At 39.3% G+C, this 15,125-nt stretch overlaps 1 protein-coding gene across 1 annotated transcript in view; it reads left to right on the top strand.

Annotated features, from left to right (window-relative positions):
* The first annotated feature begins 365 nt into the window (after positions 1 to 365).
* Positions 366 to 15,125, top strand: part of slc25a13 (solute carrier family 25 member 13) — a 54,702-nt gene continuing 39,942 nt past the window's right edge. Inside the window, 6 exon segments of the mRNA XM_030148074.1 lie at positions 366 to 372; positions 2,659 to 2,711; positions 2,853 to 2,880; positions 2,883 to 2,997; positions 8,369 to 8,484; positions 11,206 to 11,345. Of these exon segments, the coding sequence (XP_030003934.1) occupies positions 366 to 372; positions 2,659 to 2,711; positions 2,853 to 2,880; positions 2,883 to 2,997; positions 8,369 to 8,484; positions 11,206 to 11,345 (459 nt within the window).

Here is a 15,125-nt window from a genome sequence, read left to right as displayed (position 1 = left end):
ATAACTGATTTTTTTTTTTTTTTTTTTTTAAAGAATCCATGTTGTAAACAGTCAAGAGTTTCATGTTTAAGCCGCTGGACACAGTAGTTTACTTGCCTCAAGTAAATTTTTCAGTTCATGAATAATACAAGAGCAAAGTGAATGCTGCAGCATCCTTCGTACACTAAATGCCACAAGTAAGTGAGTTGTTAGCTGGCAGATTGACAGTGATGGAATAAATGTCATGGGATCAAATCATTAATCTTGTCAATATTGTCATATGACAGGAGAAAATACAGGTGTGGAGATTGCATCGGCTGATAAAACATTACTTACAGCCATTTTTCCAATAAGCGTTGACTCAGTGCTGTCAATATTTGGAGGGGATGCGAGGTATGCCCTGGCGAAGGCCATTTTGCGAGGAGCAGAGAGCCTGCTGGGAAAAATACAGTGGTTCATGCTGGGTCTCCGGGAAGCTGAAAAGCCACCGGCAAAAAGCTATGAATTATTTTGAGCGCAAAATACATTTTCTTTGAAGACTGTCGGGCCTTAGAGCCCTTTTGCTCCCTTTTAAATTGTTTTTATGCTGTGAGTAATGTTAACCTTTGCTTTTGTAGTCATGAAATTCTCTCTGCACCTTTTTCCCTCCTGGCACAAAGCACAGATGGGCTGGAAAAGCTGGAAATAAGTACAAGAACCATTTACTGTGAGGAAAGAAGAGGAGTGAAGGAAGGAACTACAGCTTTTATTCTGCGTGTACAAATCTCTGTTCCTTAGAGTAGACCCTCAATGCGATAAGAATACACCCCACAAAATAACTGCATTTCATATCTATAACAGGAAGCCAAGTAAATACCGGGATAAAAAGTTTAAAGCATCTAAGTGTCTTGCTGCTATAGGAGGAAAAACAACACAAATCACTGCAATTACTGACAGCCTATAATACTTACCATAACACACCCGTTTAAAGAGGCTGTAAGTATGATTTTTATAAACGGAAGTGGTGCAGTTGTTTCCAGTTACACACACATACACAAACACACACAAACACACACATTAACGGATCAATAACGGCTCTGACACGCACGAGCCACTGGCCGGTTTGACCTCTCGTGCCCTGCACCACGGCGCCGCTGATCCTCTTTCATCCTTCACTGCACCGGCGCGTGATCTCATGGAAACGTCGTAACGCAGGAGGAAGTGAACGGAACTATTTGACTGTGAGCTTGATTAGCATGGCAGCAAAGGTAAGTTTTCCACCCTCGGTTTGTACTCTTTCTAAAAGTTTTCGCCGTGTCCGTATGCGCTCGGTCCCCGGAGTGTGTCTCACAGCTCCATACGGTCACTTCAAAACACGGTCCACCGGGGAGGGCTCGTTAAATGCCGGCGGTTAGCCGCTAAGAGGATGTGCTAGAGGTTATCACTGGCCACACAGCAATGACATTGAGGCTTTACTGTAGCGAGTTAGCTAGATAGTGTACATTAGATAAGTGACGGTAACTGAAAGAAACCACTCAGCTGTCCTTTCATGAGTCCTGCAGCCCACTTGGAAGGCACTGGTGCTATTATTTATCCCTGCTGCTCCTTACAGGCCCTATTTCTTAATTTCTGAAAAGTAGCAGTAGTCACCTGATAACCTTGGTTAGCATTCCTGTCATACCTGCAGGTGACAGAAGCTCTTGTATCACAGGTGTCAAACATGCGGCCCGGGGCCCAAAACCGGCCCCACCAAAGGGTCCAATCCGGCCCCTGGGATGATTTTGTAAAATGCAAATATTATAATGACAACATTAAAATCAAGGATGTGAAATCAGTTTAGGTCAATTCAATCTGAAGTGGGTCAGACCAGTAAATACAATCATAACAACCTGTAAATAATGAAAGACGCAAATTTTTGTCTTTATTTTAGTGTAAAAAAAAAAAAGTAAAATTACACAAAAATGTTTATATTTACAGACTTTCCTTTTACAAAAAAATGTGAATAAGCTGAACAAATATGAACAACATAAAATGTCTTAAGAGACGTATGTAAAATTTTACCAATATTCGGCCTGTTACCAAATATGTGTGTATTTGTAAATCCACTGTGATCTGTATGTTGGATGCACATGTATAAAGGGTAAACTGAGGTGTAATATGTTAAATTGCACTTATTTTCTTAAGAATTTTCAGGTTGTTCATATTTGTTCATGTTATGTTCAAGTACACTTCGTAGATGTAAACATTTTCATTACGGAATTTTACTTTTTTCACTCAAAAACATAGAGAAAACTGTTGTGTTGACATTATTTATAAGTTCTTGTCCCATTATTTATATTATTTTACTGGTCCGGCCCACTTTAGATCATATTAGGCTGAATGTGGCCCCTGAACTAAAATGAGTTTGACATCCTTGTCTTATATGGACTTAAGACACCTGAACATGTAGTTGTGTAGTCATATTGAGTCAGCATGTTTAGACAGTGTCAATCTAATGTCTGCACTCTGAAAAAGTGATACTGTAACAATTTGTGATACTGACAAGTGAATAGATCCCTCCCTGTACCTTAGTTTAAGTCTTCTTTAACTAACATCACAGCAGGATCAACATAATTCTGTGTTTCGCAGCTGAATGATGAAGTAAATGTAGTGTTGGATTCATTTGGATTGTATGACATTTATCTATTATTACTTTTGCAGGCAGTTCTCCTAGGAGGGCTGACCCTACTGAGCTGAAAGCCATTTTTGAAAAGGTAGACCTTTACTTTTTTATACTTATTTTGTATTTTGCTCTCTGTGTTTGTCTTATCGATGAAGATTTTCACTTGTCGTTAAATGTGTTCATTTCAGCGTGCATCCACGTTTTTGTTTGTGTTTTCCTTCTTCTTGTACAGTATGCCAGCGTCAAGAAGAATGATGAGCACTCCTGTCACCGCAGGACTTTGTGAGCAGTTTTCTTCATGCCCAACACGACATCCGGCTGTCAGATGAGGCTACAAAGCTGCTGGCTGGAGTTGTGGACAGACGAAAGATGGGTTTGTGTCTGTTGATGTTGTTATTAATTAGAACGAGGCACACTTTGACTGTGAGGTTTAAGGATGTGAAAAAAGTGAAGTGAAAAGGAAATATAGCTGTATATTAAAACAAAGCGATAAAAAATAAATGGTCGACAACAGAGGATTCTCATGAGGGACTGGCATCATTACTGTTGAAAATATCCTTGGCAGAAGTTGCAGATCTGAGTGGGAAATCTGTATGCTGAGGCTCCCTGTAAGCCATGAAATTATCTTTTCTCATTGATATCAAGCCAACCACTAAGTAGTAAGCTTATGACAGCTCTCAGTGCATGTATTATGTATCCCTTTAATCTTGTGTGACTACCTTTTCTAGTGTTATTTTGCATTTTATAACAACCCATGACTGGATCCTTTGGTGTTAAAAAATGCACACAGGATTTTCATACTTGAATTATACTGTATAGCAAAAAGACATCAAACCGCCAAAGGCCCCTTTCAGATGTTTTCTTCTTTGTAGATCCACCCCCAGTTTCACACAATCCCCCCACCCCCCTTCACCCCTGTTTTTTACATTAATATGTATGTATTTAATGATACATAATGATGGGTAATAAAATGTTAGGGTAAGTCAAAAAAGATAAAAAAAACAAAACAAAAAAAAAAAAAAACGCACATTGCCATGGTAACCACCTGGGCTTCTACAAAGAGCAAAGTGCACATGGCTGCGTAGTTTCATATTATTACATCTGCTTTAAGGTGTGTGTGAGTGTGTATGTGTGTGTGCGTGCGTGCGGCTATGTGCACAGAGGATGGTGAGATGGAGTAGTGGGGGTTTCGGAATTGGAAAAAGAGAGAGCACGGCACACACACATAAAAAACACACATGCACTGTAATTGGCCATGCTATTCAGGAGCACTCTGTTGCATTGTGTGGCTGTGGAGCAGGATAAATGGTGGCCGTGGCATCAGGGTAAATCTATTAGGAACCCATGGCCCTGGCTTTGTATCTAAACCTCATTTTGGTTTTGTGGAGGGGAATGAAATGATACTGGGGCAAAACAGGAAAAAAAGTCATTTTTTTATTTCCATTCTCACAAATAATGCTTTAGACATTAGCTTAGATGTGATTCATGTTTTGTACAGTTGTTGAGGCCTTATGAGTCTCATACTTTGTGCTGTGTTATTTTCCTCCTGAAGTTTGATAGATAGATAAATGATTCGACTAGACAAAGAGTCTGCGCGATTATTCTGCAGGCCTGTGTCTCATGAGCACAAAACAAATAGATATAGAAAGTAGAGCTGTGACAACACAAGGCCCCGTCAACGTTGGCTGAAAACAGAAAAGCATTGTTTTTCAAGCACTCACCTTATGAAAAGAATAGTAGCAAAGAAAAACACTTTTATATTTCAGCTTGTCCAATCACATGCAAATATGTTTGGAACAATGAGTTTCGTTTGGTATATGAGGCTAGAATATTTGAAGCTAGTGCGCCTGCTGCTGTTTTTGCCAGGTAGGACTCCATTTCAACAAGATGAGTCAGGGGTAATAGATTTAGCAGGGGGTCGGATGGCAGGCGATGTGCTCGCTTACTTTTCTGTTGAAGTGTATCCTGTGTGAGAGAGATTTTACTTAGATGCCAGTGTGTGTTTGTGTGTATGAAGGACGTAACACAGCGAAAATGCATTTGTCTGCCTCCCCATCTGCGACTGTGTAAATCAGGGGATATAGTGACAGTTGTAACAATCTGTATGTGGAAATCACTTTCTCTCCCTTTATTCTCCCTGCTCCCAGTGAGACAGAGGACCGATAGATGGATGAAGAGAGAGGAAAATAGGAGAGACATGGCTTCAGAGGGTGGAGATGTCTCAATTTCCAGGAATCAAAAATTTTTGTGTATGCACACGCTGGTGACAACCCCCACATACAGAACTACCAGATGGTTTAAAGAGTTTCCTCTTTCACTTGACTTATTTATGTTCTCTCCTTTTTTTGCTGTTGACTTTCTTTGCATTCCTACTTCTTCTGCGCTGAGACATACCGTAATGCACTCAGAGCTTTCTCTCCATCTCTGACTCCCCATCTTCCCTTTTCTCTATTCCCTTTGATATTTTGATAGAAGCATCTGTTCAACTGTGAAAAACCCCACTTGCCACATAGTCTCTCGCAGGTTTTTTAAAAAAAGAAACTTTGTTAAGGGAGCGTGCTGGGAAAATAGCAGTCTGCCAGCTGCTGTGGGCATTCTGGACTGGACTGCTGGATGTCCACTCATCGAAAGGGAACAGATACTGGCAGCTAGCACTCACCTGGATATGTGTGTGTGTGTTCATGGGTGTGTCTGTGTGCAAGCATGCTCTCGGTGGGTGGAAGGCTGTCAGTAACAATGCCAAGATGCCAGGGACAGGGGATTATTGAAACCCCTCTAGGCCTTCTCCCCCTCAACTATCAACGAAGGAGAGCTGTCTTTCTATCAGCTGGGCCTAACCAACACCATGCATTTATGTTACTTGTAAACAATGTCTCTGAGCCCGGTTTTCGGTCCAGAGGAGTGTATTTAGATGCCTGCTGAGAAGAGACAGACATAAAAGTAGGGTGACTAAGATAAGATAAAAACAAACGAAAATATATGTAATATGCGGTGTATTTTGTGGTTTTGTTTTGTTTGCTGGACAGACTTATCGCAGACAGTTAAAATTGCATTGTATTGGCATCATCACAGAAGCGTCATTCAGCTGTCATCTATAGATGCCGGAATCAAGTCTTTGTTTATGTCTTGTGTGCTACATCTCTGGTCTGATACATTCAGTAATCATTGATATGTCTACGCCTGTTTAAAGATTCAACAAAGCCTGTGGAGTATAGCACAGTAGACTGAAAGGATACCATAATGCGCAATTACATTAGCCTTGTCTCTGAAGATCATCCCAGGCTGCGTACATGGAAAGGGCAAGCCTGGACACATGCCATCACAGTTGATGGTTGGGAGATGCTGTCGGTTGATTTGATTATTGAGTGTCTCGTTGGGGTTGGGTCCACATAGCAAAAAACAACCATGGCTTCCCCTCTCATGGTAATCATTTTGCAGCCGTCATGGCGCTGCTAATCAACCATCATAAGCTTCATCCCTGGCTATGGAGCTGCGTGTAAACGCTTACGAGTATGTGGAATGTTTTCTGTGTATGCATGTATGCGAGCGTGTGTTATGGAGATGCCCCCTGGATCTTCTCGGACTCCCTGGCCTAAACTGTGGTCCAATCCCTTCATGATCAACAACCCTCTCAGTTACACTAATATGCTGATTATCCATGTCTGGGAAAACACAGACGAGACGACCAGCATGCATGTAAATTGATGCGTGTTAAAAAAAAAAAAAATCTATCTGACTTTTTCCCTGGGTTTCGTCTGGGAACACTAGTGCTCTCAGAGTCTTAGCTCTGCAGTCTGTACCTGCTTTAACTCCTTTATTAACCTCTCTGAGGTATAATTTTAGAGTGTACTATACATCTGTCACAAAGGAATGATCATTATTCTCAAGTTTGATAATATTCCAGCAGCGTGAGCAGCGATGGAATTGGCTTTGTTTTTAACAGTGGATCCACGGTCTCAGCAGTGCTCTTTTGTGCCCCCTTCCACCTACTTGCCATCAGCAGGGCCCTGCTCTTAAGAACTACCTGCTTAGTTAATAAAATAATTACTCTTTGAAATAACGACAGCTGACTTCCTTTGCCACAATGGAGAGCTGTATACTCACTTTCATTCCCTTTACATATTTCTCTGCACTTTCCTGTAGCCTACTGTTTCTCATGCGCATTCTTATTCTTTTCTGCAAGTGCTCATGCTTTAATACATACATATACAGTGTATATTTCCAGGGTTTTCTCTAAAGGCAGGTATTAAACCTTTGAGTCTTTTGAATGGACTGTTTTGCATTCTTTTTGTCATTGGAAGAGAAGAATAGCATATTTTCAGACTATATTCAAAAGACTGAAAAAGGCGGTAATCTAAACAGCACTATTCACTCTTTTCAAGTATCTCCACCACTCACAAATTTCAAGATTACTATATGTCCTTTTTCTTGGTATTATTTTGAAAATCAGTACTTTGTGTCAGTACCTACTCTTGTCTTCCTCCAGTATCTGCATACCTCTCATGTACCATGTTTTTCTGCCTATAAGCACCTCTAAATTAAGTGTAATAAAGTATATAGGATGCACATCTGCACCCACATATGAAACTGAAAGTCCAAACAAACAGCTCAAAATTTCATCAGTAATATAATTAATTACACCGACTGGGAAAATGTAATCATCGCACACACACACACACACCCATTCTTCTTGCACTCCCTCTCTGGAAATTGAAATAGGTTTAATAGATGGATGCTCGGGGACTGCTCATTAGCACTGACCCCTCGTGTAATTATCAGATCCATTTGTGAGATTCGTAATGGACTTGTGGCAACTGTGAACCACGGCCTAAATAAAGGCTAGGCTGCGTGGTCCAGTTCCCCACAGCAGGAATCTCCCATGGGGCTGCTCTCAGTGGGTTCACACAATAGCAGTGTTGATGTTTATTTGTTACTTGATGATGATGCGCTTGTGTGTAACTTCGGAGAGGTGATACAATAGTATTTATGAAAACACTAACATAGCTGCAAACGAGGGAAGCAAAATTGAGGAAAACAAATGTTCATTACATCTACTTTGCACGTTGGCATGTAGTTTTGTTCCCATAAAATATAAAATATCTTTGAATTGAAGCGCTGCTGCTCTCTTTTTGGCTTTTCTTACTCTGTGCATCTCATTCTGTTTTGTTTAGTCTTACTGTATTTCCTTAACTGGATCCCAGCTCTCTCTTACCCTTTCTTCTTGTTTGAAGTGGCACACTAAAACGTAAAACTTCGTATTTAATCATGTTTTTTTTTCTGCTGGTGTAAAGTTGGCTCTCTATACAGCAGCTGCCAGCTCAGACTGGGAACACACACTGAGCTTTTTAAAATGTTGTATTTTCTTGCTGTTACACTCGATGAGTTTATGACAGTACATATGGAATAACAGACTACTGGATAAAAGGCTGCTTGAATTACACGTAGTGCAGATTGATAGGTTGTCTAAGTTAGCCACTGTGTGGCAGCAATTACAGTGAAGTTTGTAGTTTTAATTCAGTGTTAAAATAACACATTTTTTAATTGAATATTCATGTTATTACTGTTTCATCAATATGACTACATAAATATCAAAGAATCACACATGTGTAGCTGATTAAAATTTATAAATGAAACTTGAAGCATCAGCCTATCAACTCAAATGACAGCAATCAGCTTACTGATAGTATTTAAGGGACTTTTCACAGTCTTACTTGTTCTTGTTCTCTTTTTCCCATTGTCTGTTCTCAGGTTGATCTCCTTTCAGGAGTTTGTCGCATTTGAGTCAGTGCTGTGTGCCCCAGATTCCCTCTTCATGGTAGCCTTCCTGCTGTTTGATAAAACAGGCAATGGAATGACCACTTTTGGTAAGTAACTCTGCCTCTGATCGAAAGGTTTAAAAAGAAATTATACAGTGGCCAGGTTCAGACAAATACGACTATTGTACATTAACGCTTGGTGGTTTGTTATTACTGTCACTTACAGGATACTCAGAATAATATACCAGTTGTTGAATAATACAGACATACAAACATCGGCACCAATTTCTATTTCTGTCTGAGTAGAAATCCAACCTGATTGGTTTCCAACTAAGAAAAAAATCAGGATGCAGCCCCGACTGAAGTGGCATCTTAAATAGTGATTAATAACTTTAATGTTGTTATATAAAATGATAATTTGTATTTCTCAACACTTTACTTGATTCTGCGCTGTTGACATTTAACACAGGCTCATTAAACCAATCCAGACGGAGAATGTTCTTCTACAACACACCCTGTAAGAAGTTTTCATACAAAGTCCTCTATTTATGTGAGGTTCTGACCTCATCTATTTTGTTATGGTTCCATCCACAAACAAAAATACTGTACGTGGTCCTGTAGGAGATAAGGTTAGGTTCGGAGGTGGAGAGGTCTTGTGGGAGCGAAAAGACAGAAGATGAAGATGTTGGAGGGGGTGGGCTGCTGTGTATGTATGTGTGTGTATGAGTGTGTTCATGATTGGCACCATTACTCTGATGCCTGGAAGCTCTGAGGTGAAAAGGGAAGACATTTGTACTCATTGCGTATTTCACATTTGCCTAATTGATTTAAACAAGTCTAATGCCAGCCTTCTGTAGGTGTGCAAAGTGTTAGCGCATTAGGCTTGATTTGAAATGCAGTGCACACACATCCCGCTCGCAAACAGGGAAGAGTAAGTGAATTTCATTTTAATTGTTGCTGTCGACAGGGTGCAAGATCATTGCGGGTGATTATATATGCACATATGTAAATTTTCATATTTAAAAGGATCAATTAGAGTGACGTTGTCTTGGTGGCAATTAAAAGGTCCGCTGTTTTTCTGCGTCTCCCAAAGGTTAATGAATATACCAAAGCCTGTGAGCTATGAGACTCATATACAAGTGGAAAATTGCATGAAAAACATAACTCACATCATGCCATGCACAAACACTGACTGCAGTGTCTGCCACTTGCACCGAGCTAGCATTTCAACAAACGCAAATAACTTGTGACTGAGATTATAGACTTGTCAAAGTTGCTTTATTGTGATACATTACAGAATTTTCTCTTTTTTCACCTTTTGCTCCTTCTGTTTTTTGCCTCTCATTAGATTAAAGTGCCTCAACGAGTCAAAATAAAGAACCTCCTTTCTTTATTACCTATTTAAACCATTAATAGCTGCAGCTTATGTTGCATTAAAGCCCCGTTTGTTTTCCCTTGCAATAAATGTCTGTACTCTGATGTCTTTTTATTTCATTTTTCTGTAAAGCCATTTTTATTTGATAATAACCTGAGTCATTTCTGCTAAGTACAGGCGGCACTGTGCTCTGAATTTTTAGCACTTTAAAAAAAAAAAGGAATAATTTGGTGGAATGGTGAGTTCATAAAAATTGCAACGTAACACGGCACATGAAATGCAGTTGTACCTCAGCCAGAAAGACAAAAAAGAAAAAAAAACTTTAAAGAGGACTGAGTGTTGACAGGTCTATAAAAGCTGATAATATGAGCGGCGGGCTCTGGAGCGGCCTCTCCTTTAAAGAGTTAAAGGCTGTATATTTATTGCCTCATTAAAGTGTGAAAAAAAAAACAATGCATGAGCTGTCTTCTTGCTGAAGGTACGGCTGAGCTGAAGTAAATATCACCTTTCTCTCTTTCTCTTTCCATCCCTGTCTGTCTTCATAAAAAAAAAAAAAAATAGTTTCTTTCTTCCTTTTCCTTTCTCCACTCGTTCAGCGCGGCTTGTTTGGTAATAAGAAACAGGTCGCTCTATTGGTTTGTTTTTGTTTCTTCAGTAAGGCTGTAATTTAGGACTCATGTTCAGTGTCTCTCCACTCCACTGGCTGTAGAGGCTTAGAGGGTTCAGGCAGAGGAACATAAGTGAGAAGAAAAGGCTTTCCTTCTGAATACAAAGCCTACGCAAGCTTAAACAAGTTCTGCCATGTGTCATTCAAGACTGATTTGGAGTTGAGGAACTTAAGTCTTAATCAGAGCAGAATTGTGTTTTCAAGATTGACGTTGACATTTTGTCAGAAGCAATCACAGACATTTTTTTTTTTTTCCCAAAATCAAATAATTACTAATGTTAACCACAAAATAGGAAACACATGCTATTTGTTAAACTTGACTCATAAGACTTTGTACCCACAGAGGCCTTTATTAGAGCAAACTAAAAAGCATAAGAAGTATTTGTAATTGTTTGTTATGAAAACATGAATATAAAGAAAAGAGAAAACGGGAAGTTTTTAATGCTGCTCAAGGCCGTATACGTACTTAATAAATACATCTGTAGCCTTAAAAGTGCTGTGTAATCTGTATAATCTAAACACAACCGTTATTCTGTAATCATAACAGATTGAAAAATACATACTGTTTTGCTTTAGCCTGTCAGTTCTATGCCTCATTACTTGCCCGTTTTTGTTTGAATTTCTTACTTTTTTTTATACGTAGATTTGCACAGGAAACGCTGGTTCACTGCCGCACCGTCCGTGGGTGCATCTTGTTATTAGGCTGTCAAATGAACACTTCTTATCATTCAGCTATTATTAAAGCTTTTCTTTTTCTTTTTTGTGTTTTTTTTTGTTTTGTTTGCAGAGGATGTGAAGCAGGTCTTCAGCCAGACCACTATTCTTCAGCACATCCCGTTTAACTGGGACTGTGAGTTCATACGGCTGCATTTTGGGACGGAGAGGGACAAGCAGCTCAGCTATGAAGAGTTCACTCAGTTCCTTCTGGTAGGTTTCATTTTTTGAGCACCTGCATTTCTACCTGTGTCCTCTTCTTCTCTTCTGTCATGAGCTTTTGTCTCTAATACATCAATATAAAATCATGCTCTTCATTGCCTGTCTTCTTGTCTACGTTTATGAATCTGCTACATTTTTTTGTCTTATCATCCAGTAACTACACTCTTACCTAACACACATAAACACACAGGTTTTTCCCTTCTTTTATCCTAAACACAGCCATCTATACTGACCAGATTAGTCATTAATGAAACACTGAGATATATATATGTATATATATATATATATATATATATATATATATATATATATATATATATACATATATGTGTGTGTGTGTGTGTGTGTGTATATGTATACATATTGGACATTTTTCTGCATTTGTTTTCCATTAGCTGACGTACACTCCCATATTGCTCCACTCCACCTATTCTCAAGCAGGTAGAGACACAGTTATACCTCCATAAATAGTATAGCTGGAATATTCCTAGTGTGTTTGTGGCATGTGAGCCATTTTCCAATATGATGTCTAGACTTAAATCAGGCCTAAGCAGGGAGAGGTGGTGCTGGGGGTGGGAGAGAGGGCCTGAGCAGTGCCAAGTTTGCATCCACACACACCATGTATCTGAATGAGCTTTTTATATTACGCTTAACTTAGACCAGATGGCTTACACACAGTGGGCAACAGCACATGGATATTATTGGCATATTGTTGTTCATGCATGTGTCTTTGTGTTCAGTGTGTCCATACCTACAGTACATTGTTCTTATCTGCTTTGTAATATGTTTATGCCGGCTCTGTGCGTCTGTGTTTATGTTTTGTGTAATTTTTTTTTTGTTTGTTCATGACTGTGTGTGCAAGTGTGTGGTGTCGGTGGCCAGGAGACGCTGTACTTTGCAATGACAGCGTGCCCGGTTTTCTCCCAGTCAGTCATTCAGTGGTTTCCAGCTCCTCACAGCAGCAGGCGAGCAGCCAGCCACACTCATTGCTCAACTATGAAATGCACATTTCCTGCTCATGCGCTTATGTATTTGATCATTTCTCATAGCTTTTGATTCTTGCCTTAATAAGCAGCAGAAGAAAGTAGATTTCAGGTTATTCTGGAATGTCTGTCTTTATAGGGAAGGCATGTCCAACAGCAGCAAATGTTGTAAATATTTCTACCTTGTACTTAGAAGTTTTTTGTTTTTGAGGGTTGTGTATGTCTGTCATAAGACATTTTAATATTCCTGTTATGGTTTCTGATATTGCTTTGTTGTTGTGTTTAGATTGCAAAACAGTGACAGGATATTTTACAATCATTTTGGCTTCAATAGTGAATGATTGCTAATATTAGGCCTCTCAACTGAAAATGATGACTTTTATGGAAAATACTAGCACAAAAAATTGCTTCCACTTGGATTATTACAGTTTTATATCTCTGTCCATATATATTCATGGATGACTTTGAGTTTGATTCTAAATGATCCCTATTTCTTCTAATTTATTTAAGCATGTCTGGTTTGACTTGATGTTATTGGCTGATTAATAATCAGCTGCTGTTATTATATGTAAGCCTTTACAAATCCACTGTCATTCAGTTTAGATTCAGCTACAATTTACGATCAGTTTAAAGTGATTGAAGGTTAAGTACTTTATAGCTGCACTACAATCTAATAATACTTGTAACAACAGATCGAGCCTTAGTAAATGTCAGTCAGTAGGAACGGTACACTTTGTTGCTATGAAAGAGCTACGAACACCAGCACATACACAATATTCTGAATATTTTTCAGTTATTTTTATCATTTTCCATCACCCATCTTTTCCCCCCTGAAGAATGTTCCCATCCTTTATTTCCTCCTCTTCCTGCCCTACATGCATGTGTTTATTGTGTTTTTTTTTCTGCCATTGTAACCACGCCACTGCCAGATGCTCACAAGATGGGATTATCGGGGAAAACGTTTGCGCCGCATATTTCTCACAAGGGCTCTCTCTGGCCAATTACTGTCTTGATGGAAGCCAGAGATTCTCACCAATTACATGCATTTTTCCCGTCTCACGCGTGGACGCTGGCCAAGGCTCAGCTCGCACTGTCAGCGTGGTGTTGTCTCTGGCAATGGTGTTACCGTTGTCCAGAGAAGTGGCACATAGTAGCCCATATTATAAATTCTGGCAAGTAAAGGGCTTAAATTACATAGAGGGAACACCACACGTCCCACTTCTTCCCTAAGCACTCAAAAAAGTGAATTGTTGGCATTGCTCAGATTTTAAAAGTCCCAATTATATGTTTGACTCTCCCAAGAATCAGTGGGCAGCCCTTTACATCACTGGCACACATTTCAGTGGACAGTTGCGCTAAAGCTTCTTCTTGTAATAGCTTTAGGCCTTTGCTGACGAGAAGCAGAGACGTAGCCCTACTCCTCTCATATCTGTTGTCGAAGTCTAGAAGAGGGAGGAGAAGAATAAGAGCCATAGAAAACAAACAGAGGTGGTTTGTCATGAGTTTTTATTCTCATCCAAGGACAATTAAAGCAACTGCAAATGTCTCGGCGGTCTCTTGTTGGCTGTCTTAAGCCCCTAGCTTTACGTCTCCTGCCTCCCCTCAGTCCCCTCCCAAATAAAAACCATGTCCCTGAAACACTCATACAGTTGCAACAAGTTAGGTTTTAAGACGCTAGGACTATAAACTTCTCCTTCTCTTGGACCGCAGTTGTTTTGCTGCTCTGTGTGGTTGTTGTGTGGCTTTCCAGACTTTAGACTTGTCCAGTCAGACGGGATCTTTTTTTTCTTTTCTTCATTTACAAATGGACACCAACACAAATCCTTACCACTGTTTTTGCATAAGCATGCAGTCATATGCAAAAAAAACAAACCTCTTTACTTTCTTTTTTTTTCTTTTGACTTATATTACATTCAGCTCTCCTCCTCCCTCTCCTTTTCCTGGTTTATTTCTCCCCCAAAGTGTTTTGACCTACTCACAAACGACCAGAGAAGTGACTCACGACACTCAGGATGCTGACACCAAAATATCTCACCTTATTTACTTTGCGAGTGTTTACGTGTGTCAGTCCCTCTTCGTTTCCTTGCCTTCCACTCACACTTGTATACTTTCTGGAGCCCTGCTGTGCTCATAGGTGATACTGACACATGGCTGCTTCATTTACTGTTTTTGCAAATCTGGTTCTTTTGTTGCAATGTCTATTCTTACTCCCCTCCAGTCTCCACTCAGCTTTGTGTAAATGTCACTCTTCCCCAGTCGTTTCTCTTGGGCGCCATGAATTGAGAGTTCGATCAGTTATGCTGTCAGTGAAATATCACTCAAATTCAATGCAACAATAAGTCATAGTCTTATAAGGTTTTGTGTTGTGGTAATACTACTTTTTTGAATTTCATTTACAACAATAACATCTGAATCAATCAAGCGAAAAATGCCATGCATGTTCAACATTTAATCAGTTCACCTACAATACTTTTTTATGTTTGTCTTGGGAAATAAAAGCCAGATTTTCTTGGATAAATTGATAATAATTTATTTTGAAATTACTAAGTAACCTATTGTACTCAAAAACTAACTTGTGACTACTTGCAGAGACATCATTATCCTTTAAATCATTTATTCTTTTTTGACGTGTGTTTGTTTCTACCAAGATTAGTATTGTTAAGAAGTTAAATGGAACAATATTAATTATTTTGTTTGCATACTACCTTATTAAAGTATATGTGCCACTGAAAATATTTAATTTTAAAAAACACTTAACAATATGCACAAAAATTGAGAATATCAGACA

Source organism: Sphaeramia orbicularis, chromosome 11 (genome assembly GCF_902148855.1).
Source record: "Sphaeramia orbicularis chromosome 11, fSphaOr1.1, whole genome shotgun sequence".
NCBI lineage: Eukaryota > Metazoa > Chordata > Actinopteri > Kurtiformes > Apogonidae > Sphaeramia > Sphaeramia orbicularis.
The sequence above is the reverse complement of the archived record's forward strand: the minus strand, read 5'-3'. Positions and strand labels throughout refer to the sequence as shown.